This window comes from Neophocaena asiaeorientalis, unplaced genomic scaffold, assembly GCF_003031525.2.
Source record: "Neophocaena asiaeorientalis asiaeorientalis breed wild unplaced genomic scaffold, Neophocaena_asiaeorientalis_V1.1 scaffold51, whole genome shotgun sequence".
NCBI classification, from domain to species: domain Eukaryota; kingdom Metazoa; phylum Chordata; class Mammalia; order Artiodactyla; family Phocoenidae; genus Neophocaena; species Neophocaena asiaeorientalis.
Genome location: NW_020173335.1, coordinates 627,095 through 652,649, shown reverse-complemented (window position 1 = coordinate 652,649; position 25,555 = coordinate 627,095). Strand labels below are relative to the sequence as shown.

At 38.1% G+C, this 25,555-nt stretch overlaps 1 protein-coding gene across 1 annotated transcript in view; it reads right to left on the bottom strand.

Moving 5' to 3' along the window:
* PIK3R3 (phosphoinositide-3-kinase regulatory subunit 3) overlaps positions 1–25,555 on the bottom strand; it is an 83,494-nt gene that overhangs the window by 20,001 nt on the left and 37,938 nt on the right. Inside the window, exons 2-5 of the mRNA XM_024746178.1 lie at positions 18,160–18,268; positions 15,928–16,026; positions 7,824–8,004; positions 7,307–7,432 (exon numbers count right to left, since the gene is read on the bottom strand). Of these exons, the coding sequence (XP_024601946.1) occupies positions 7,307–7,432; positions 7,824–8,004; positions 15,928–16,026; positions 18,160–18,268 (515 nt within the window). The remainder of the gene's footprint in view (positions 1–7,306; positions 7,433–7,823; positions 8,005–15,927; positions 16,027–18,159; positions 18,269–25,555) is intronic.

The following is a 25,555-nucleotide window of genomic DNA, read 5'->3' as shown; positions in this document are numbered from 1 at the left end:
TGAGCCATGGCCGCTGAGCCTGTGCATCCAGAGCCTGTGTTCTGCAATGGGAGAGGCCACAACAGTGAGAGGTCCAAATACCATAAAAAAAAAAAAAAAAAAAAAAAAAAGAGATTCATAAAACATGGGGCCTGCCCTGCAGGATTCAGAATATACAGGCAAAATAGATTTCTGAACTTTTATAAGGTTTTGTTTCATGTCATGATAGAGGCAATAAAGTGGGGCAATAAAGTTACTTACTGCTTTACAGAGACTTCATGGACGAGGCAACATCTGAGCTAGGTTTTAACTGAGAAGAAAATTCAGCATTGCACGTAGAAGGCATGGCATGACATATACATGAAATAATAGTGGATGTTAGGGATCAGCAATTGCTCGGTAGGGCTTGAACATAAGGGGATTAGCAGATATGGGACACTAGAACCTTGTGATGTTTCACACAGCTGAGGTTATATCATACATATCTCAAGTAGTATTGTAAACTTATTGTAATGCCCATATCTAAATATCTAGCTATAAATTCTACAACTCTCAAATTCTACAACTCTCAAATTATAGTCTTGGCTCCCTTGCAAGGTTAGAAATTACCTATTAAAAGTTCTGGCCCTGTATCTTCAAAGGAAACACCAAAAATTTGACTTTACTGACACTGTTGTGTGTGTTGGTAGGTAGGGCAGCAAAGGAAAAAGTATTTGGTGCTGCTGCCAAAGCAGCAGCTCCCCCACAAACAACGCCATTATACCTACCACCGAAACTGTAACCCTACCTTTATTTATACCTGCTCTCCTTCTCTTCTCTTTTACCTACATGTGCTCTGGGTCTCACCTCCTTTTCCTTTCTCAGGCACTTCATCTCATCACATCAACTAGCCCCTCTTACAGCATTCACTCCCCCAGTTTAAGGTTCCTTCTCATCGGCATACACACAAGTTCTAGTAACACCACTTTGAAAAAAAAAAGTTCCTTAACCTTAATTTCTCTTCCAGTCACAGTTAAGCTTCTTAAAAAAGTTGTTTATATGGGTTCTCTCTTTTTCCTCATCTCTCATTCATACTGCAACTCGCCCTATTCTGGCTTCTGTACTCACCATTCCACAGAGACTGCTCTTTCCAAGGTCACCAATGATCTCATTGCTGAATTCCTGTCTCTAATCCCAAACCATCGCTAAATCCTATCACTTTGCCTCCTAATTATATGTAATCCGGATGCCAAATATCCCCACATACAGCCTATTCTCACCCTGTGCCAACTCTGATTCAGGATACACCATCTCTTCCCATTCTCTGGGAAGAATTTGATTACATTAAAGCAATCTAGATTGTATCTAAGATTTCACAGAAAAAACAGGGAAGGTCTATAACACTTAGAAACACTATGACACAAACAGAGGTCAATTCTTTAATCTCCCTTTAACACTCATTGTCCCAGCACATCTCCTAAACTGCTAATCATTGGATCCCTTTGGATCCCGCCCTCTCTTCCTCTACCTCCCAAAGCATTAAGCCTCCAAGGCTCTTCTCTGCTCAGCCCCATCTCAGGTCTTGCTGTCAATTCTCACACGGAGGAATTAGCCCTCTTCTAGCTTTGACCTCGTGGCTTTTTTGGTTGCTCCCATCCACCCCCATTCCCAGCTCCCCAACCAGGGATTCCAATTCCAGAACCCAGTCTCTTAGCTGCTCAGAACTCATATTCTGCTGTTAAAGCCCCCATATTACTGGGCATGTGTGCAGCACGTGGAGCTTTCTCTGCTTTCTCCAGTCATGACAAGAAAGCAGAAATGCAGCTCTACACAAACCAAAGCCATATGCAATAGTGGCCATTTTTTCTTGCCTCCATTCACAGGAGGGTTAGCCCTCCCCAAGATTCCAGTCCATACCATGAGTCTGACTTCACACCCTTGACAAGGGTGGAGTGCTTTGGTTCATTATCTTGCATAAATTCATTCAACAAATAATTGAACACTAACTATACGCCAGGCATTATTTGAAGCATTTGGGATATGTAAGTAAACAAACTTAAAGATTTCTGCCCTCCTGGAACTTATAGTTTAGGGGGTTATACAGACAATAAATAATAGAACAAGTAAATAAATTACATAGTTTTTTAGAAGGTAAGAAGTATTACGGAAAAAGAAAAGTAGAGTGGGAAAGGAGAAGTGAAATGTGAGCTGGAATTTCGAATAAAGTTGTCAAGTGAGCCTCGCTGAGATGACCACATTTGAGCAAAGCCTTGAAGGAGGTGAGGTGGTTGGCCAGGTGCCTATCTCGGGGAAAGTGTTTCAGGCAAGGAAATGGCTGGTGCAAAGACTCAAAGATAGGCAGCAGGTCTAGTATATTCGCAGAGCCACAAGGAGGCTAGTGTGGCTGGAGTATAGTGGGGAAGAGACTTATAAGAAATGAGGTCAGGGGCTTCCCTGGTGGCGCAGTGGTTGAGAGTCTGCCTGCCAATGCAGGGGACACGGGTTCGCGCCCCAGTCCAGGAAGATCCCACATACCGCGGAGCGGCTGGGCCCGTGAGCCGCTGAGCCTGTGCTCCGCAATGGGAGCGGCCACAACAGTGAGAGGCCCGCGTACTGCCAAAAACAAACAAACAAAAAAAAAAAAAAAAAAAAAAAAAAAAAAAGAAATGAGGTCAGAGAGAAAGAGGGACACAGATCATACTGGCATTGTAGAGAGAACGCTGGCTTTCACTCTATGTAAAACGTGGAACCAGAGGTGGGTCTCAAACAAAGGAGTGCTATGATCTTACCTATGTTTTACAAGTATCACCTAGCTGCTATGTTGAGAACTGACCAGGGCAAGGGGAGTATAGATAAGGGCAAGAAGACCAGTTCGGAGGTTTCTGTGATAAATGACTGACAGTGGCTTAGATCAAGGTATTAGCAATGGATGTGGTGAGAAGGAGTAGGATTCTGGGTATATTCTAAAGGTAAAGTCAACAGGAATGCCTGATGGACTGGACGCAACATGTAAAAGAAAGAGACTTCAGGGCGTTTGACCTGAGTAAGAAGAATATTATAATTCTCAACTGAGATGGGGAAAGCAAAGGGTAGAACAGCCTTGACGTGGAATATCAGAGTTCAATTTTGGATATGTTAAGCTTGAGATATCTACTTAAACATCCAAGTGGGGCTGTTGAATAGGCAGTTGAATATATGAGTCTAGAGTTAAAAGAAGGCAGAAGAACCAGAGATAGGATTTTGGGAGTTACTGACATATAGGTGGTATGTAAAGGCCATGAGACTCTTTGAGATCACACCAGAGAGTGAATGACTATCCAGAAAGGAGAACAGAACAATGGTCAAAGAGGAGAAATCAGCAAAGAAGACTGAGAAGGAACTACCACGGAGGTCAAGCTCTCAGCTGTCTCTGCTTATTTCCAGATCCAAAAGTTCCATTTATGATTATTTATTATGGGTTTCTCTTCCACCTCTGATCTATAGAAATATTCACATTGTTTTTGCATACAGCCATGGGCTTTTAATGTTTATCATTTTTTAGCACGAGATATAACATAACAGTAAAGTACATAAAAAATACACAGCTTAACAAGTTATTATAAAATGAACATCCACTACCAGCACCCCAGAAATTCCCTGTGTATGCTTTCTGGATCACAACTCCCTGCCTTTTCCCACTCTACCTTCCCTGCCTTGGTGATAACATTATCCTGCCCTTTATGATGATCATTTCCTTGTTATTCTTTATGGTTTTACCACTTTATGCTCACAGCCAAAATTAAAAAGTTAACATTTGCTTGGTTTTGTACCTTATAGAATACACTCATATTATATATATATTCTTTTGAATCTTTTACTCAATGTTTTTGTGAGATTAAACATAGTGTTATACGTTGCCCTTTAAATAAATATACACACACAATTATAGTAACCCATCATAGTTTTATTTGATGCAGAGGAAAGGGATTAAAGTATGCTATTTTGACTAATGCACATTATATTTAACAAATATTGTCAGAGCACTTTGCACTTTTACAAAATAGGGCCTCATCTCTCCCTCTGTATTTCTAGAGTCAAATATAGTTTCATACCTAGACTAGGCATTCAATAAATGTTTTTGGATGGTTGTGCTAACCTTTTATACCTGATTCTCTCTCTCTCTGTCTCTCTCTCTCTCACAAACACACATTCACACTCAAATATAGCTGTAGTTGCCAGTATCTGCATCTTATAGATGGGAACTTGAAGCATGGACAATGTCTCTCATGGGACATCACTAGTTTTTAACATAACCAGGATTAGAAAATAAATCTCCTAAATTCCAATTCAGTCCATTTTATATTTTTTAAAAAGGTAATACATGCACAGAGAAAAAAATAAATCAAACAATACAAAAGAATAGTAAAGATTAAGTTCCCTACTCCTGCACCCTCACTGCCTTAATTACCTTCCCCAGAGAGTATGTCAGTTTTTGACCAGAGATATTCTGAGTACATATAAATATATAACACCTTCCAAATTCTTTTTTAACCATAAATGACAGTATACCACATATATTTTTCTTTTTTTAAATTATTTATTTATTTATCTATTTGGCTGCATCGGGTCTTAGTTGCCAGCGGAATTTTCATTGCAGCATGTGGGATCTTCTGTTGCAGCACACAGGCTTCTCTCTACCACATATATTTTTCTGTACCTCACTTTTTTTTTTTTTACTTAATATGTCTTAGAAACCACTAAAAATCAGTAAATGTAGACTGCCTTATTCTTTTTGATGGTTAAAGAATAATTTCATTTCATTTTTTTGTTTTTTTTAACATCTTTATTGGAGTATAATTGCTTTACAATGGTGTGTTAGTTTCTGCTTTATAACAAAGTGAATCAGTTATACATATACATATGTCCCCATATCTCTTCCCTCTTGCATCTCCCTCCCTCCCAATCTCACCCCTCTAGGTGGTCACAAAGCACCGAGCTGATCTCCCTGTGCTATGCGGCTGCTTCCCACTAGCTTTCTATTTTACGTTTGGTAGTGTTCATTTTGTTTTAAAAAGAAGAAATGCCATTTTTGTTACAGAATAATACATGCATATTATTTTTTATTATTTCCTTCTTTCTATTTTAACTGTATTTTCCCCAAATCTCTCTAATTCTATCCCCAAAACATCCCAGAATATTTTTATAAAGTCTTCTCCCTTCAGGCGAGTAGGTACACCCACAGCTGAAATCATGTACACACAATTCTAAATGCTGTCTCCTTTACCTGAAACTACATCATTAGCATTTCTCAGGTCATCAGGAATTCCTAAGAAGCACTTAATAACAGCAGTTGCCTCTGGGGAATGGGGACTTTTACATTGTGTGATATAATTCATAGAATTCAGCAACATTTATATTGAATTTAACATACATATTTACATAACTTTTTCACTTTTTAAAAATCAAGAAGTTTTAAAATAATTTCTGAAAACTATTCTAATAGCTGTATAACCTTCTATTATATGTATGATAATTTCACCATCCCTAATGTTGACCACATATGTTGATTCCTCAGTAACTTTTTCCCCATTCTAACTCAAACACCAACCTCATCACAGATAATGCACCTAGAAGAGGTAAAGGAATACAGAAAAGCTGAAATTTGCAGTGTAAAAAAAAGCATACACACACAGGCACACCACAGACACAAGTATCAGAAAAGGGAAAAAAAGTTATTAAAATCATTCTGAATAACTAATTAACTAATAAAAGAAAACCTGAAAATAAAATGAAATCAAACATCTCACATAGAAAAATGGACCATTACGGCAATTCTGGCCACTGTAATCCCACACCTTTCCCCAGCCAGCACTATATCTCATACCTAACCTATAATCCTCACAGGCCAATATTCCCTAATAAACTCCTCCAGTCCTGAGGTTCCTGGTGCAGTCTCTACCTTTACACTGCCCACCACAGACACTAGCTTAGAAATAAGATCAAGGGCTTTGGGGCTGAGAAATCAAGAACATTAATTCTAGGGTCAAAACAAGGTACCATGAAGCACAGTAATACTGGAATACCCTTCACAGTTAACAATTATAAACTATAGACATATTAAAAAAACAAGTATTTCACATTATAGTCCAATTGTCAAAACACAAAGAGAGAATTTTGAAAGCAGCAAGAGAGAAGCAACCTGTCATATACAAATGACCCCCAATAAAATTAATAATTGATTTCTCATCTGAAACATAGAAGCCAGAAGGCAGTGGGTAGGCATATTTAAAGCCCTGAAAGAAAAAAAAAACCATCAACCAAAAATTCTATAACCAGCAGTACTGTCCTTCAAGAATGAAGGAGGAGAAATTAAGATATGCCCAGATAAACAAAAGTTGAAGGAGTTTGTTACCACTAGACCTGCCCTACAAGAAATGCTCAAGAGACTCCTTCAGGGTGAAATGAAAGGACACTAGACAGTAACTCAAAGCTACATGAAGAGGGACTTCCCTGATGGTCCAGTGGCTAAGACTCCAAGTTCCCAGTGCAGGGAGCCCGGGTTTGATCCCTGGTCAGGGAACTAGATCCCATGTGCTGCAACTAAGATCCCACATGAGGCAACGAAGATCCCGCGTGCCACAACTAAGACCTGGTGCAGCCAAATAAATATTAAAAAAAAAAAAAAAGCTACATGAAGAAATAAAGAATACTGGTAAAGGTAACTGGATAAGTAAATATAAAAGCCTATATGATTTAAAGGACAAATGCATAAAACAATAATTATAAATCTATGCTAACTGGCAATGTATAAAAATGTAATCAGTGGTAGTAACAATATAAAGGGGGAGGAATAAAGATGTATAGGAGCACGGTGTTTATACCCTATTGAAAACTTATTCAATAATAAGTTGGTATTATTCAAACCAGTTTATTTGATATTAAAAGATATTAATATGAAAAAGAATACGTATACATATGTAGAACTGAATCACTTTGCTATACACCAGAAACTAACACAACATTGTAAATCAAGGATACTTCAATTAAAAACAAAAAGATATTAAGACAGCTTAAACAACAAGGTCCTACTGTATAGCACAGGGAACTATATTCAATATCTTGTAATAACCTATAATGGAAAAGAATCTGAAAAATAATTTTTATATATAAATATATATAAGAATTTATATATGTAAATCAACTATACATCAATAAAAAATAAATTTAAAAACTTTTTAAATTAAAAAAGATATTAAGACAGCTAAAGATTGTCAGGTGAATTATAGAAAATTTAAAAATTATAGAAAATCCGATATAACTATAATACTTATTGCATACTTATTGGCCTAAACAACAAAAATATACTAACCTGGGATGTTCTGGTATATTCTTCATATAGCCTGTCATACTCTTTACTCTTTTCCTGATACTGAGAGTGATACTCTTGCAGTTTTTTACCTACTGCATCAATGTTATCTTCTTTTACCAACTGATCCTATACAGGTAAACAAAAGAAATAAAGAATAGGAAACATAAACAGAAGTATTTTTATATAAAGTTAATAAACACATACAACAAGCTATTAAGGAGTAGTAGCCACAAAATAAGTTCTAAAAATATCTTAAATCTTAAGTATGAAATTTTAAACGTCTAAATTTCTTCTTTTTTCTAACTGATAAGCCTGGTAAGTCAGAATCAAATGATGTTGTTAAATAATGACTTGCCAATTAGCTATCAAGAGCTTGTGTAATCATGGGACTTCCCTGGCGGTCCAGTGGTTAAGACTTCACACTTCCACTGAAGGGGGCACAGGTTCGATCCCTGGTGGGGGGACTAAGATCTTGCATGCTGCACAGCACAGCCAAAAAAAAATTGTGTACTCATACCTGTTGGTATCTGGACACTGGGTACATCAGCTTCACATCAAGTTTGGGATTGTACTGAGCAAGAGATTCATGATGATAGTGGCTAATGAGCTCCACCACAGAATTAAATGTCAGAGGATCAGAAAAGCCATATTTACCATCTCGATGATAGATCTTTATTAGCTTATTATTGCCTCCCTTCCTGTGAACAAGACAACAACTGTAGATTTTTTTCCCAAAAAATTCTATTGAAGTACTACTTTCACATGGAGATATGAAAGCTTGGTATTACATTATAAACAAGTTTTTACTATGTTAATGAAACTGGAATGGGTAAAAAGGCACATGTTATGTGTGTAGAAGTATACATAATATCATATTTTTTTACAACTATTTCTTTTGTCTATAAAATATCTTGGTTACTAAAGGTCAGCATACTCACACAGCTTCCAGTATCAACAAATTTAGCAAAAATAATCACTAAAAAAAATCAAAACACAAGTAAATTGTACCTTTTGTTTATTTTCTGAATGAATTTTTAAATTTAAATTCTATATCAGGAAGAACAGGGACAATCTCTTTGGGATCTAAAGATACGTGGTTGTGTGTCTGTGGAGGGAAGCAGAAGCAATCTCTACATGAAGGGGGATGATAACCATTTGTCACACATACACCAACACAGCACTCAAGGTTTTATTGTTAATGCACAAACATAATTAAGCTCCTTGAATGATTTATAACTGAGCAATTAATCTAGCACCTTACTTTATTTTTTCTTTTATATTTGCTTATAATTCTTGGAAATGACTATTTATTTAGGCTATCACAATATGTAAATGATTCAACTGTCATTCAACTGTTTTACAAAGTACAGCTTTTGAAGAGTCATTTATATTAGATGGATGTAATCTGATGCTTGAATAGTTTAGACCACTTTTGCTTACTGAGTCATATCCAATGGTCCCTTAAAAGATAATTTATAACCAAAGCTTAAAATGGCAATGTTTTACAAGTCCCATAAGGTATAATCTAAAACCAGAGCAGATGTATTCATTGTATCATAGCAAAATACTGCACCATTCCCACTCAACTGTTCTTATAGCAGAATGCAGACTTAATGGGGAAAAAATATGCTTCTGTATCTCTTTATGCCATGCCATTACACATGATAAATGAACCACTGGGATTTGTGAAAGGTCAAACACAATTGGTTTGAATCTATGGATTGATTTAAATTTAATGCTCAGAAGGTCAGTGTTTAGATGGATGAAGAACTATTCCTGTAAAATGTACATTAGAAGGACCACCTAATCATATGCAGTTTCTATAGGTGTATATACCCACACATATACCCACAATAAATGCAAGCTGGTCTTTCTGCTAGAGAAAAGCTAAAAAGCACTCATTCATTCAAAAAAAAACTTATTGAACATCTACTATGTGCCAGGAACTGTATGAGGCACAGTGGACATAATGATAAGCAGGCCAGATATAGTACATGCTCTCACAGAACTTCCAGTTCAGCAGCATGAGGAATGTATCTCCATATTTATAAAGAGGATAAAGAATTTTTCATTAAGATAGAACATATAAAATATACAACTAGATATATCAACTGGTATTAAGTCCTTTGGAAAAAAAATAAAGCAGAGTAAAGGGAAGAGATCATTCTGGGGGTGGAGAGATTGCTATTTTATACATGTTAAACAAGGAAAACCACTCTGTTCAGGTGACATTTAGCAGAGTCCTAAATGAATTGAGGGAGCTAGCACAGCAGATATCTGGGGAAGAAGTTTTCCAGACAGAGGGAACGGCAAGTGCAAAGCCCCTGAGGTAGAAGCAAGCTTGGCATATTCCAGGCACAGCAATGAGGCCAGTGATGCTGGGGCTGAATGAGCAAAAAGGAGAGTAGTGGGAGACAAAGTAAAAGATATAAAACGAGCTTAGATCATTTAATAGCCTATGGGTCATCGTAATGGCTTTGGATTTTGCTGAGTAAGACAGGGAAACACAAGAGGGTCTGAGCAGAATGATATCATCTATTTCGTGTTTTAAAAGGCTCATTCTAGCTGCTAGGTTGAGGTGAGACCATTCAAAGTGGGAAGGGGTAGAGTGGAAAGATAATCTAGGCAAGACATGATGGTGTCCTGGACAAGGGTAGTAGCAGTGGAGACACTGAGAAATGGTGGGATTCTGAATATATGTTGAAGAGAGAGCTGACAGGATATGCTGTGGCCTGGATATGGATATGAGAGAAAGAGACAAGGTAAAGATGATTTCAAGGTTTTTATCTTAAGTAGCCAGAACGGAATTGTCATTTATTGGAGTGAAGAAGGATATATAAAATAACATGTTTAAAGAGGAAAAAACATTTTTGTTTTAGACATGTTACATTTGAGATGCCTAGTGAACATCCAAGAGCAGAGGATCCTGCAGCCTATGTGAAGAATCTAAAGTTCAGGAGAAAGTTCTGGGCTAGATGTATTAAATCAGGAATTGTCAGCCTATAGATGTTATTTGAAGATGAACATAGTTGAATAAGAGAAAAGGTCCGAGGTCTAAGTCCTGGGGTACACCAATGTTTAGTGGTCAGGGAGATGACAAAGGAAACCAAGAGAGGGGAATTAATAAGTAAATGGTATCCAAAAAAAGCGATTAAAAAAAAAAAGCATTTCAACAAAGAGGAAATAATCAACTGGGTAAATGATCTTGGGGCTTGGCAAAGTAGAGAATCACTAAGTGATCTTGACAAAATGGTTTCAGTGGAATGGTAAGGATGGAAGCCTGACTGGAATGGATTAAAGAGAATGAAAGAAGAGATAGAAGAAATGCCTATAGAGAACTGTCTTGAGGAATACTGCTGTAAATGGGAGCAGAGAAATAAGGAAATAGCTGAAAAGAGAAAGAGGGTCAAGGGAGTATTCTTTATTTACTATTCCTAAGTGAGAGACAGTATAGCATATTTATATACCGATGGGAACGGCTCAGTAGAGAGACAAAAACTGTTGATACAAAAGAAAGGACAAGATAATTCCTAGGGTGATGTCCTTGAGTAGGTTAGAGGGATGGGATGGGATCCAGTCCACAACAGGATCTTGGACAAGGACATGAATGGAACAGGAAAAAGGCAGAGTATTTACATTCATGTTGACAGCTATAGCAACAGGAGCATGATGGAATTATGGCTTCTAACTGCTTCCATGTCCTCAGAGAAACAGGAAGCAGCTTGTTAAACGGGAAGGAGGTGGGTTGTTGATCTGAAGAGAAAATAAAGTATATGTGAAATTATCATCTAGGAAAAGTGAGAGAGCAAATGGATTGCGGAAATGCAAATTTAGCTGGGCAGTACTAAATGCCCACTTAAGATTAGCAGTCACAAAGTTAATGTGAGACCAATCAGCATGATGTATTTTTCTCCACATTCAGCTGCCCAGGTATAAGCAAAAAATAGATGGAGAGTTGAATTTAACAAGTGTTGGTATATAGTTAGACGACTACTATGAAGGGAGAGAGGAGCAAGTTTGGAGAGAGGATATATTCACAAGGGTAACTTTAATAGTGGACCATGGACCCTAAACAGAGAAGGAGGGAAGTAAAGACATGAAGGAATTTTGGTGGTGGATTTTTAATTATGCCTCTCCCTCACTGTAATCTTCTTGAACAGAAGAATCATGCTATTCCTTCTTATATCCTAGCACCTGGCCCAATGCCTGGCATATATCAGATTCCTAAAGATTTGTTAACTATCCAGATTTTCTATAATAAATACTATTTGCTGATTTTTTAAATGGTTACTGAATTGAAAAACCACTACCTTCTCATCACCTACTCTCTGCAGTCTGACTTCACTCTCATTCCTCTCATTTGAGGGTCACCAAATTCAGACTCTGCTCACTTCCTCTATCCCAGGCTCAGATTCTTTGCAGTGACTGAAATTTCCCTACTCCCTTCCTTCCCTCCATCCCCACTTCCTTCTTAATATTTCATACTCCCATGACCTCTAGGACATTACTCTTTTCTCTCAACCTCTTAGACTGCTAAACACAGTTGTTCCCTTAAAAAATTTGCCTTCAGCCTCTACCCATTTTTTCTAAAATAAACTCTTTCTTTAAAATTCCAATTATTCTATATAGATGGTACCTGAATCTTTTTCTGGTCCTATACTCTCTCCTAAGCATTAAACCTAAATTTCTAGCCATATTCTAGATATTTTTTAACCTGGAAGTTCTGAAGCAGCTAAAAATCAACTGCTCCTGGCTCTCCTATTTCTATAAATGGCACATTCATTCTAAGCCCCGCAGGGGTCAAACCAGTCACTTTTAACTCCTCCTCAACCTCATACCTTTTCTATTATCAAATTCTTTTAGCTCTTAGCTCCACATTGCCTCTTACTTTGATTCCTCAACTCCATTCCTAGAGCCACCATCCTACGTAATAGTTCATTTAATCTTTCAATCATGTCATTTTCCTGCTTAAAACCTTTTATTAATTTTTTTTGCACTCAGAAATAAAGTTCAAATTCCCTACCATGGCTCATCAGGCTCTCTGCATTGGGCTCTTCCCCACTTTCAACTTCATCTCCTACCACTCTGGTTCACACTGGAAGCCAGGCACAGCAGTCTCTGCATTCATTGGATCCACCAAATCTTTCCAAAATCAGTGTCTTTGCATTTTCTGTTCCCTCTCCCTGGAACACTTTTCTGGCTGGCTCTTTCTAATCCTTCAGTTTTCCAAAGTCATATCCTCAGAGAGGCCCTCATGAAAACTATGTGAAATTCCCTTTCCTCATATTCTGTTATCAGATAACCTTATGTATTCCCTATATAGCACTTCATACACTGTGAAATTATCTTTTCTTTTTTTTTTTATTGAACTAAGTTGATTTACAATATTGTGTTAGTTTCAGGTGTACAACAAAGTGATTCAGTCTCATTTCTTTTTTGGCTGTACCTCGCAGCTTGCAGGATCTTAGTTCCCCAACCAGGGATTGAACCCAGGGCCATGCCAAGTCCTAACCACTGGACTGCCAGGGAACTCCCTCATTTCTTTTTTATGTGTTTATTTTGTCTCCCTCTCCCCCACTAATACCCCTTCCCAAATATAAACACTATAGACAAGAGACCATGTCTGACTTGTCCATCATTTCCTTTTCCTAGAACAATGTGGGCACTCAATAATATTAAATGATTAAAGAATAAATCTAATTCTGGATGATCATTCCCTCTCAATTAATAATAGCCTTTTAACTCTTTACTAGTCTCTATCCTCTTTTATTTTTTTCTATTCAAATATGGTCTGATCATATAACTTCCCTATTTAAAAAATGAAATGGGGGACTTCCCTGGTGGCACAGTGGTTAAAAACCCACCTGCCGATGCAGGGGACAGGGGTTCAAGCCCTGGTCTGGGAAGATCCCACATGCTGCGAAGCATCTAAGCCCGTGCGCCACAACTGCTGACCCTGTGCTGTAGAGCCCGCAAGCCACAACTACTGACCCCACGTGCCACACCTACTGAAGCCCACGTGCCTAGAGCCCATGCTCCGCAACAAAGAGAAGCCACTGTAATGAGAAGCCTGCTCACCGCAGCTAAGAATGGCCCTGCTGGCTGCAGCTGGAGAAAGCCCACGTGCAACAACGAAGACCCAACACAGCCAAAAATAAATAAATTTTTTAAAAAAATGAAATGGTTCCCCCTCCTCCCTATGATAATAAACACAAACTCCAAATTTTAGAATTCAAAGCCCTCTTCAACATGACCCTTTTCCAACCTTCTATCCCCTACTGCTTTTTCCTCTTTTCAAATGTTACCCTCTAGGCAAATGGGATTGCATCTCACAGAACAGGACTCTAGTTCCTCACCTTCATATCTTTGTTCCTATTGTTACCTAATCCTGCAAATCTTCTCTCCCAACTTTCTACATATCCAAATCTGTTAGGAGGTAACTATGAAATATAAGCAAGAAGATGGTGGCTTAGATTTGGATGGTAGAGAAGTGTTAAGAGATTATGGATGTAGATTTGGAGGTAGAGTTGGCAGGGCTCGTTTAATGATGGATTGGATGTGAGGCTGAGGGAAAGGGAGGAAAAAAAAAGATTTGTGGTTCTAGTAACTGTAGAGATCGTGGTTCTGCTTCTGAAAAAAGGAAAGACTAGAAGAGAAACAGTCTGGGTAGAGGAGATGCATTAGAAATCAAGAATTCTGCTTTGATTATATTAAAATTAGTATGTCCTCTAGTTATCTAAGTAGCAACTGGATATATGCATCTGGAATTCAGGAGGTCAGAGCTGGAGATAAGGTTTATGAATCATCACCATGAAGCTGTATATTAAAGCCATGGGAGAGGACAAGCTCACCTTGGGAGAATGGAGAAAAGGAGGCCCAATTCTGAGCCCTGGGATATTGAGCAAAGGAGTTAGGAAGGAAACTAGGAGAGGGTGATGTCACAACAGCCAAGACAATAAACTGTTTCTAAGAAGTGTCTATGACTAATGCTGCTAAGAGGTCAGGTAAGGTAAGAGAGAAGTGGCCATTGGTTTAGCTGTCCGTGTAGAGTAGTAGAGACAGAAGCCTGACTGGAATGGGAAAAAATTAAGCTGAATGAATCACTGTAGAACACTAATTATTCCTCAGCACAACTGAAGTCCTAAGGTATTAATGTCTTTACTAGAAACTGATATAAACCCCAAATTTCTAGCATAAAATATGGGATTATTTTTCCTAAAGATACTAGGCTGGAAAGGCAACAAAGAGATAGATAAGTCTGGATTTGAACTCATCCTCTGCCACTTATAAGCTAAGTGTCTTTAGGACAAGTTTCTTAACAAAGTTAAGCTTCAGTTACTTCATCTATAAAATGGAAATATTAATAATACCTACCTCATAAGGTTGTTTTGATAAATAAATAGATATTGAGTGTAAAATGCTTAGTACAAGGAAGTTGTTATTGTCACTATTGTTATCATTATTCTTTTCTTTAGATATTCCTTTAAAAAAAAATCACAAGACTTTATTGCCCTTAGGCTATGTTAATTGTTAAAACTGAATGTGGAAATATCTAATACAGTATTCCCAACCTATTTAAATATATATCCCATCTGGGCTTCCCTGGTGGCACAGTGGTTAAGAATCCGCCTGCCAATGCAGGAGACACAGGCTCAAGCTCTGGTCTGGGAAGATCCCACATGCCACAGAGCAAAAAAGCCCATGCATCACAACTACTAAGACTGCGCTCTAGAGGCTGCGAGCCACAACTACTAAAGCCCGTGTGCCTAGAGCCCATGCTCCATAACAAGAGAAGCCACCGCAATGAGAAGCCTGCGCACCGCAACGAAGAGTAGCCCCCACTCACCACAACTAGAGAAAGTCCGTGCACAGCAACAAAGATCCAACACAGCCAAAAATTAATTAATTAAAAATATATCTATAGGGCTTCCCTGGTGGCGCAGTAGTTGAGAGTCTGCCTGCCGATGCAGGGGACGCGGGTTCGTGTCCCGGTCCGGGAGGATCCCGCATGCCGCGGGGCGGCTGGGCCCGTGAGCCATGGCCGCTGAGCCTGCGCTAAAAAAAAAAAAAAAATATATATATATATATATATAAAGTTTTTTTATAAATATATATACATCCCATCTTTGTAAATATAAAGAATGATACATCCACGTTATGAGATTCTAATACGCCCACATGGATGGCATGATATAGGCTGAGAATTGCTTTATCTTCTACATATCCTCATCAGCCTAAACTATGTTGAGTTTTACTCTCTGAAGTTTGTTATTGGAGGGGTGGATTCCCAGCACATCATTAATAACCTTAGGCTGTGCCCATGACCTCTCCTTCACTCATAAGGTCAACAGTATATTTCTTACTTATTACATTTAGGAATTTTAAGCCTTTTTGTCTTATTGCTACATAAAAATAAAAACTGTTGCCTTTTTAATATTATATTTAAATATTTAAATGTGTAGAAAAAGGACGGTTAGCCAAACTAAAAATTATGTATCTAAATTAAATAAAAATATGAAAAAATTTGTATGTAAAGATTTAAATAAAATACGGGAATCTTTGTATACCCAGAAATAAATAATCCTAGTAGAACCCTAGCCAAAATGCTGAAAAATACTCACCGCAGAGTCAAAGTGTAATCCCCCTGCATTTTTGTTGAGGCATCTCTGACCAAGAAGGTACCGTCTGGCATGTCCCGTAATTTGTCATTTACCTCCTCCCTGAAGAACAGAATTATAGGAAAAATGAAAAAAATGTAAGTGTTGGTTGTTCTTTTCACATATTATCACTAAGACTAGTTGGGAGGTAGGTACGTCTAAGGTTATTGAATCATGGGGGCTGCCAGAGGTCACTTAGTTCCTCCCCGTAGATATTTCTTTCTGTTTTGATTTTTGGTGTTATGCAATCTAAGGAAGGGTATTTGATTTTTAAACTCTTCCAGGTTTCAACTGTCTGTAGGGAATAGTGTTTCCATTAAGCCTTTAGGGCTTCCTTAGGCAGGTATGAACTTGTAGAGTTTCAGAAAAAAACAACAGCTGTTTAGAAAGAAGATTAAGTTTAAGCAACAGCGGCAGCTGGGTCAGATCAGAGTGGAGATAATTTACTTAGTTCACAGCGTTTAATATAATATTCTCCAATTTGAATTTATACTGATAACAAATTCCTTCTGCAGAGCTGGTTTAGGCCTTTAAGGAACAACACTAGAAGACTCAAAGAAAATGGCAGAGCATAAAAGAAACTTGAATTATAGAACCACATGGTCTTAAAATATAAATTAAGTAGTATTTAAATTTAACAGATCCTTTTATTGTACACTGCTAAAATTTTAATTTTCTGATCAATTTGAATATGAAATATATTAAGTCTTCCTTAAAAAATTAAATAAGGAGGGGCTTCCCTGGTGGCGCAGTGGTTGAGAGTCTGCCTGCCGATGCAGGGGACATGGGTTCGTGCCCCAGTCCGGGAAGATCCCACATGTCGCGGAGCGGCTGAGCCCGTGAGCCATGGCTGCTGAGCCTGTGCGTCCGGAGCCTGTGCTCCGCAGCGCGAGAGGCCACAACAGTGAGAGGCCCGCGTACAACAACAACAAAAAAAATTAAATAAGGAATTACCATATGACCCAGAAATTCCACTTCTGGGTATACACCCAAAGAACTGAAAGCAGAAACTTGAACAAACATTGATACACCAATGTTCACAGCAACATTATTCACAATAGCCCAAAGCTGTAAACAATCCGAATATTCACCAAAGCCAAATGTCCAGATGAATGAATAAACAAAAATGTGGTATGTACATATAATGGAATAGTATTCAGCCTTAAAAAGGAAATTCTGACACATGCTGCAACATGGATGAACCTTGAAGACATTATGCTAAGTGAAATAAGCCAAACACAAAAGGACAAATGTTATATGGTTCCACTTATATGAGGTACCTAGAATAGTCAAATTCATAGAAAGAGAAGGCAGGATGGTGTTTGCCAGGGCCTGGGGAGAACAGGAGGAAAGGGGAGTTAGTGTTTAATTGGCATAGAGCTTCACTTTGGGAAGATGAGAGTTCCAGAGATGGATGGTGGTGATGGTTGAACAATAATGTGAATGTACTTTATGCCACTGAACTGTATATTTAAAGATGGTTAAAATGATAAGGAAAAAAAGAGAAATGAGTGCTACTTTGTAATGGGAGAGAACAGACAAGAGAAAGAGAAGGACAAGCATATTGAGCAATATAGAAGCAACCTGCAATCTGACTTGGCAGAAATGGATAGGACTTTTTAAAAACAAGAAAATACAATGTTCAAATTTTAAAATATATATACATATATATTTTTTCCTTCTGTAAGTTCAAAGCTTCCCAAAACCACATTTTACCCAAAAAGCAAATCTATACTAGAGTCCTGTTTCTCAAAAGGAGGTGTGTGAAGGGTGCATAAAAATCACCTGGGGAGGTTATAAATGCAGATTCCTGGACCCTACCCCATGATTCTTATGCATGCAAAGATTGTGGAACCATTGCCTTAGAAACAGAAAAGTAAGGAAAATTAAGTACAGATAAATATCTTTTATCCTAAAACACATGCACCTATCCTAAATGTATGTTTCATTTATTCAGAAGTCTATCCTCAATACAGTATTAAAAGTAATAATCACAGCCATAATTGAAAGATTTTCTTGTCACTTTTTTTTGTGGGAAGAAAAGCGTTTAGAAAATTTGAAAGGTTCTCCTAAACAATTTTTTAAATGGTAATCTTTAAATGACAACTTGTGGGGCATTAAAAATGTTTTATTTTAACTCATAATCTCAAAATTATTTTTTTTAACTTCATTCAATTATAGTACCCTTCTAGTTACCTTGAAATATCCCCCCAGTACCATTCTGCATCCTGAAGAGAAACAGAACCGTCCTTCATTCCATTTGTAATGGCTGAAGTCATTGGCTTAGGTGGCTTTGGTGGAAGAGCTAGAAGAGAAATGAATATTATTATTTTGTAGATGTAAATTATTATTTGTTTTCTAATTTCCTCAGTCAAACACAGCTCATTAACCAATGTACATTAAGATTCAAATAATTATAAATCAAATTAAGAGTTATTTTATATTAAATGTTAAACATTAGCCAAAGAAAGAGTCCTTTTAGAACTCTACCAATAATTGCCTGAAAAACTGAAATATTCGAGCTATTTGCGTTTACTTCCTTCTTATAAAGTACTAGCTTTTCGTTGGATTCCCTTCTCCTAGACCAGGGGTGGGGAAAAGAGAATGTCTGTGCCACCATTCTTTCAAGGTGGCATGGTGAATGAGCGGCACTCCTTTCCTCCATGCCAGGAATTGGTCTCAAAATCCACGTCGTTTTTTCTTTATGCAGTTTTTTTTTTTGCCCCACCGCGCGGCCTGCGGGGATCTTAGTTCCCCAACCAGTGATTGAAACCGTGCGCCTGCAGTGGAAGCGTGGAGTCTTAACCACTAGACTGCCAAGGAAGTCCCCTCAAAATCTGTGGCATTCATGCTTCCAGGCATCCATTACCAGTCCATCAGAGTGAGATAAAGTCTGTTTGTCATCCCTGCCTTAGGCAGAGGAGTGAATGAATTGCATGAATAGACACCACACAAAATGGCTTCGAAAGCAGTGAGCTGATTCAGCTCAGTTCCCTGGTTCCCAGAAATACGTACTAAATGTCTATCATGTGCAAGAAAGTACTAAGAAGTGGGGATACAGACTTGCGTAAGCCACCGTCCCCGGCCTTGAAGAGTTTACAGCTTTGTGAAAATGTTTGCCATGATGGTCGTAATTAGACTGTCCATCTGGAGCATGCCCACTTTTGTCAGGCGCACTGAGGCTCCCTGGCCTTCCTGCCTCTCCAGTCCTGGCCCAATCTGCCCCCTACTTTATGATTTACTGACAGTTATCATGAACCAGCTCTTCTCTAAATTTGAACGTCACATCCTATGGTTTTGGTTTTTTGTTTTTCACAGTATGCTCTTTCTCACTACTTTCCATAGTCTTCTCTGTACTTCATTTTTCAGAAAAGGATGATATGAGATCTGCTTTATTTAAAAATACTGACTAGGCACCACAGCCTCTGTAGCTGAGGGCTCAGTAGCTTGATCCCATGAAAAAGAGGAGCAAGGCCAGGCAAGTGGTTATTGGGAGAGAAGTAAGCTGTTCACATGTACGTTTATACCTATGCCTTTAACATATTTCCATAAAAAGCATTAATAAAGAAATGGACATTGAGACACTAGTCCTGACTAAAAATCAGTTGATTCTGCCTTTGTAATAACTATCAAAGGGTATGTTTCATTCACATAAGAGTACTTATTTTTCATTTTCTGGTGTTAACTTAAGAACACAATATAAAATACACACCAACTGACACAGACTGACTTCTGCACTTGACATAACCATTTACATCCATTCCTTACAGGAGACAGATTAAGTGTAAAAGATGGTCAATTTTGAGTTGCAAAGGTTGCAGAAATGACTTTGGTAGGGTTGGGAAGTGCTTTGTCAAATGGATGTCATAGTTTATTACTAGTAAAGAGAAGGGAAATGTAGTTTGCATTACTGTGTCATTTTTTCTAAAAAAAACTTAATAGGGGCTCTATATTTAGTGGTCATATTAGGAAAAATGATAATCTGTAGAATGAATAGTTATGTTTTGTTATAACATACTTTCTTTGTTAAAAAGGTTGTATTGGCCATAAAAAGGAACGAAATTGGGTCATTTGTAGAGACATGGAGGGATCTAGAGACTGCCATACAGAGTGAAGTGAGTCAGAAAGAGAAAAACAAATATCGTATATTAACGCATATACGTGGAACCTAGAAAAATGGTACAGATGAACCGGTTTGCAGGGCAGAAATAGAGACACAGATGTAGAGAACAAACGTATGGACACCAAGAGGGGAAAGTGGTGGGGTGTTGGTGGTGTGATGAATTGGGAGATCAGGATTGACATATACACACTAATATGTATAAAATGGATAACTAATAAGAACCTGCTATATAAAAAAATAAATTAAATTAAATTCAAAAGAAATAAAGGCTAAAAAAATGTGTATTTGTACACACACACACATAATAAATTAAGTAATTTTAAAAATAATAAAAAGGTTGTATTGGGACTTCCCTGGTGGCGCAGTGGTTAAGAATCCGCCTGCCAATGCAGGGGACACGGGTTTGAGCCCTGGTCTGGGAAGATCCCACATGCCGTGGAGCAACTAAGCCCATGCACCACAACTACTGAAGCCCGCACACCTAGAGCCTGTGCCCCGCAACAAGAGAAGCCACCACAATGAGAAACCCGCGCACCACAATGAAGACTAGCCCCTGCTCGCTGCAACTAGAGAAAGCCCACGCGCAGGAACGAAGACCCAATGTAGCCAAAAATAAATAAAAATTTTTTTAAAACGCTTGTATTGAGTCTTCAATTTCAAGCGTGGCTTAAAATGTAAATATATCACATGATGCATTTAAATACAATGATGCCTCTGAAGCAGTCAAACAGCATTCGTTTCGTGTTTAGAACTACCGAAGAAAATCTCTTCAAATAAAATAGTTCTAAATTTAAAAAAAAATAAACTTTTAATTCTAAACAGATGTCCAAAAAACTTCTCTCTCAAAAGACAACATGAAGCCCCTTCACAAACAATTCAGTCCAAAAGCCATTAAGGGAGAGCTGATCATGATGGCCAAGAGCTGGTGTCAGAGCCCAAAGCAGGTGAGGGAGGACTATGTCCATGTTTGAGGGCAGCTACACAACAAGGATCTCAGAGCTCCAGCAGGGTGAAGAGGGAATCCTCAAGAGGGCAACTTGGCGTGGGGTGTTGAAGGTGAGTGAAGAAGAAGGGCAGTGGCCTGGGAGCCGGGTGGCACAGAGTGTTGGAGACCAAGCTAACAAGGACACAGTCCTAGGAGGTGGGCATCCCAACACAGTGGGGCAAAGCCAGATTAGGATGCAAAGAATTTCTAATTGGGCAGGGGATGGGAGGGGGTAGACAGAATGTAGCAATAACTATGAAAGACTGGGTAATACAGAGAAATGGATCAAATAAGTAGAACTATTATAGATAATAGGAGCTGGGGTTCTCACAGTCTAAAAAGGAAGTTACAGATATGGAAAGGTAGAAAAATAGAATGAACCCCCTGGTTTGGACTGCAATTGCAGCTATTGATATGAACTCATGGAATTCAACAGATAGATAGATAGATAGATATAAATGTCTGTACTTATAGAAAATACAACTATTCCCTAGCTCTGTCCCCTGAGAGGTCCTGGGATCAGCAAAATCCTAATATGCACACCTAGCACCCAGATCTTGGTTTCTAATGCCATTCTCTACTAAAAGGAACCAGGGCTCTTTGGAGAAATGGCTGAGGTTGGGCAGAGCAAGTACCAAATGTACCTGGAACATTATGTTGTGCTAAAAAGTAACCAAGTACTCAAAGAATGAGGGGCCATGACAAAAGAACAAAGAAGCCAGCTTGAAGGGGCTCCCACTACCAAATCTGGGATAACTGGAGCATCAATACAAATAACAATAGTAAGGGAATATAAGCCATTAAACAAAATAGGAATCTATGTGTCCACACAGATATAAATAAATAAATGAAAAAATTGAAAGATTAATGAGGAAGACATAATTTCAAAGGCCTTCCCACAAATGCTTATTAATCACAAAAGTATTGAAAAAGACTAATAGTGGAGAAACCTGACAAATATACCTTAATCAAGGTTACTACCAACAGTAATGGTGAGATCATGGGCCCCCAACAGGATACATCACGGACACAACATCACTTCTGCCAAATACCTGCCATATATGCATAAGCTGAATCTAATCATGAGGAAATCAGACAAACCACAGACAAATCATCAGACAAACCACAACTGAAAGACATTCTACAAAATAACTGGCTTGGTGCTTCCCTGGTGGTGCGGTGGTTAAGAATCTGCCTGCCAATGCAGGGGACATGGTTCGAGCCCTGGTCCAGGAAGATCCCACATGCCTGGAGCAACTAAGCCTGTGCACCACACACCTAGAGCCTGTGCTCCACAACAAGAGAAGCCACCGCAATGAGAAGCCCACGCACCTCAACGAAGAGTAGTCCCCGCTAGCTGCAACTAGAGGGCTTCCCTGGTGGCGCAGTGGTTGAGAGTCTGCCTGCCGATGCAGGGGACACGGGTTCGTGCCCCGGTCCGGGAAGATCCCACATGCCGTGGAGCGGCTGGGCCTGTGAGCCATGGCCGTTGAGCCTGCACATCCGGAGCCTGTGCTCCACAATGGGAGAAGCCACAGCAGTGAGAGGCCCACGTACCATGCTGAGCCTGCGCATCCAGAGCCCGTGCTCCGCAATGGGAGAGGCCACAACAGTGAGAGGCCTCCGTACCCCCAAAAAAAAAAAAAAAAAAAAAAAGAGTAGTCCCCGCTAGCTGCAACTAGAGAAAGCCCACACGCAGCAACGAAGACCCAACACAGCCAAAAATAAATAAAATAAATAAATTTATTTTAAAAAAAAGATTCCCTCTAAAAAAAGAAAAACAAAACTGGCTTGGAATCTTCAAAAATGTTAAGGTCATGAAAGTCAAGAAAGACTGAGGGACTGTTCCAGATTGAAGAAGACTAGAGAATCATGACAATTAAATACAATGTGTGAGTCTGGACTGGCTCCTTTTGTTATAAAAGACATTACTGGGACAATGGCAACACCTGAATGGGATCTGAGGATGAGATGGTAGTAATGCATCAATGTTAATTTTCTGATTTTGATAGTTGTATTGTGGTTACGTTGGAGAATGTTCTTATTGGTGGGAAATACACACAAACATGGTCATCATGGACTATCATGTCAGCAACCTACTCTGAATGGTTCAAGAAATCAAGTTCTTTGTATTGTACTTGCAACATTAAGTTTTAGATTGTTTCAAAAAAACTTCTTTTTTAATTAACAAAAAAGTTATAGATAATACTGTGGGGAAAGGGGAACAATGTGAATGTAAGAATGCAGTTGGTCCCCTATCTCACACCATATATGAAAAAATTAACTCAAAATGGATCAAAGACCTAAATGTTAAGAGCCAAATGATATATCTGGCAAAAAATTGTATCTAGAACACATAAAGAACCTTGCTACTTAACAGAAAAAAAAGTGACTAAAATTAAAAATGGGCAAAGGATCTGAATAGATATCTCTCCAAAGAAGATATACAAATGTCCCACAAGCACATGAAAAGATATTCAATACCATTAGGCATCACAGAAATGAAAATCAAACTGCAATGAGATACCAATTCATACCCACTAGGATGACTATAATCAAAGAGACAGATAGTAACAAGTGTTGGTGAGGATGTAGAGAAATTGGAACTTTCATACACTGCTGATGAAAATGTAAAATGATGCAACTGGTTGGAAAACAGTCTAGTAGTTCCTCAAAAGGTTAAACATACAGTTACCATATAACCCAGCAATTCAATCCTAGCTGTATATTTCAAGAGAAATGAAACATACAACCATACAAAAACTTGTATATAAATGTTCATAGCTGTATTATTTATAATAGCCAAAAAGTGGAAACAACCCAAATGAATAAATAAAATGTAGTGTGTGTGTGAATACATATACATATAATTAAATATATTTAATATTTAATTATAAATTAAAAGGCAGTTAAAAGGAATAAAACATGCTGTAACATGGATAAACCATGAAAACATTAGACCAAGTGAAAAAACAGTCATGAAAGACCACATATTATATGATTCCATTGTCCAGAACATGAAAATCTATAGAAGACAAAGTAGAATAATGGTTGAGTTGAAGGGGAAAAGGGAATGACAGTTAATGTATGCAGTTATGTATGCAGGTTTCTTTGGGGGGTAATGAAAATGTTCCAAAATTGCTTGTGGTGATGGCTGCACAACTCTGTGAATATATTAAACACTACTGAATCATATACTTTTTAAGTGGATGAATTGTATGGTATGTGAATTATATCTCAATAAAGCTGTTTTTTTTAAAAAAAATCAGGCTTCTGAAATCACTAGATGGGGGAGAGCTTGCTATAATCCATACTTTTTTTTTCTAATTGGCTACTTATTTATACTTATCTTCTTTGAAAATGATGTGGCTTATAAAAGTAGCAACAGTTGGAACTATAATTTTTTAGAATTTAAAATTCTTCTACGTATAAGGGTTAACAGTTTAAACGTGTGCTATACAAAAGCACTTTGCTATCACTATGAAAGGTACAAAGACAAGGCACTCAAAAGAACAAATCTAGAGGGAATGACACTTAGAAACACCTAACCATAATTCTCAGCAGAATGAGGTAAATAACTATAATAAAAGTAAAGTAAGGTGCAATGAAAACCCAGCAAAAGGAACAACTGATCCCCTCCTGGGAAAACTTCAAATTCAAACACTGGGCTTCTCAAACCTAGTCCTTACTGAACTGAATGCCATGACCAGGAGGGCCCAACAAGAACCAATTCGCCTCCTTGAATCAGCAGGTAGGTTACAACCTAATCACCAAAAGGAGCCACAGAGACTTGCTGCTGTCTATATTCCTTCTCTGGGGGAGCTCTATACTGAACTGAGTTGACCAGCAGCTTGGGGAATCTGCTATTTATGGATAATGACAGTTTACTGATAGCTCCACCACCACCAAACAGATAATGACCACGTCACATGTATTACAGAGGGCTCCCATAGCCTCCTTAAAACCTGCTTTTCTCATCTGCAGAAATATAAGAAGAATGAAATGATTATAAAGCTGTTCCTACATAAAGTTGCTAAAAGAACACAATTAAGAATGAATGAAATACTGGCCTATTTCTACATTCTCATCTAATTAAACAAGTATTTATTGAATACCTTCTATGTTCTAAAAGCTGGGAATACAGCAATGAACTAGACAGACACAGTCTTTATACTTATGAACTTTATAATCCAAAAGGATAAACTTCAAGATAATTCATCATTCTTAAAATCATGAGTATGTTCAAGTTTAGTTCAACTAAACTAACATGAGTCTTCAAACTAAATGTTTTGCTTTCTCTAGCAGTTGATCTCCCTTCCATGTAAATTATAGAATTTACTGGACGAAAGTAAGTAAAAATTTACCTTACATAACCTTCTTATTACATGGATATAAGCATATTTTTATCTATATGTCACTTCCAGATTATGATATTATAAATAAAGGGAAAAATTACAAATCACATACATTTTAAGTAGGTCAAG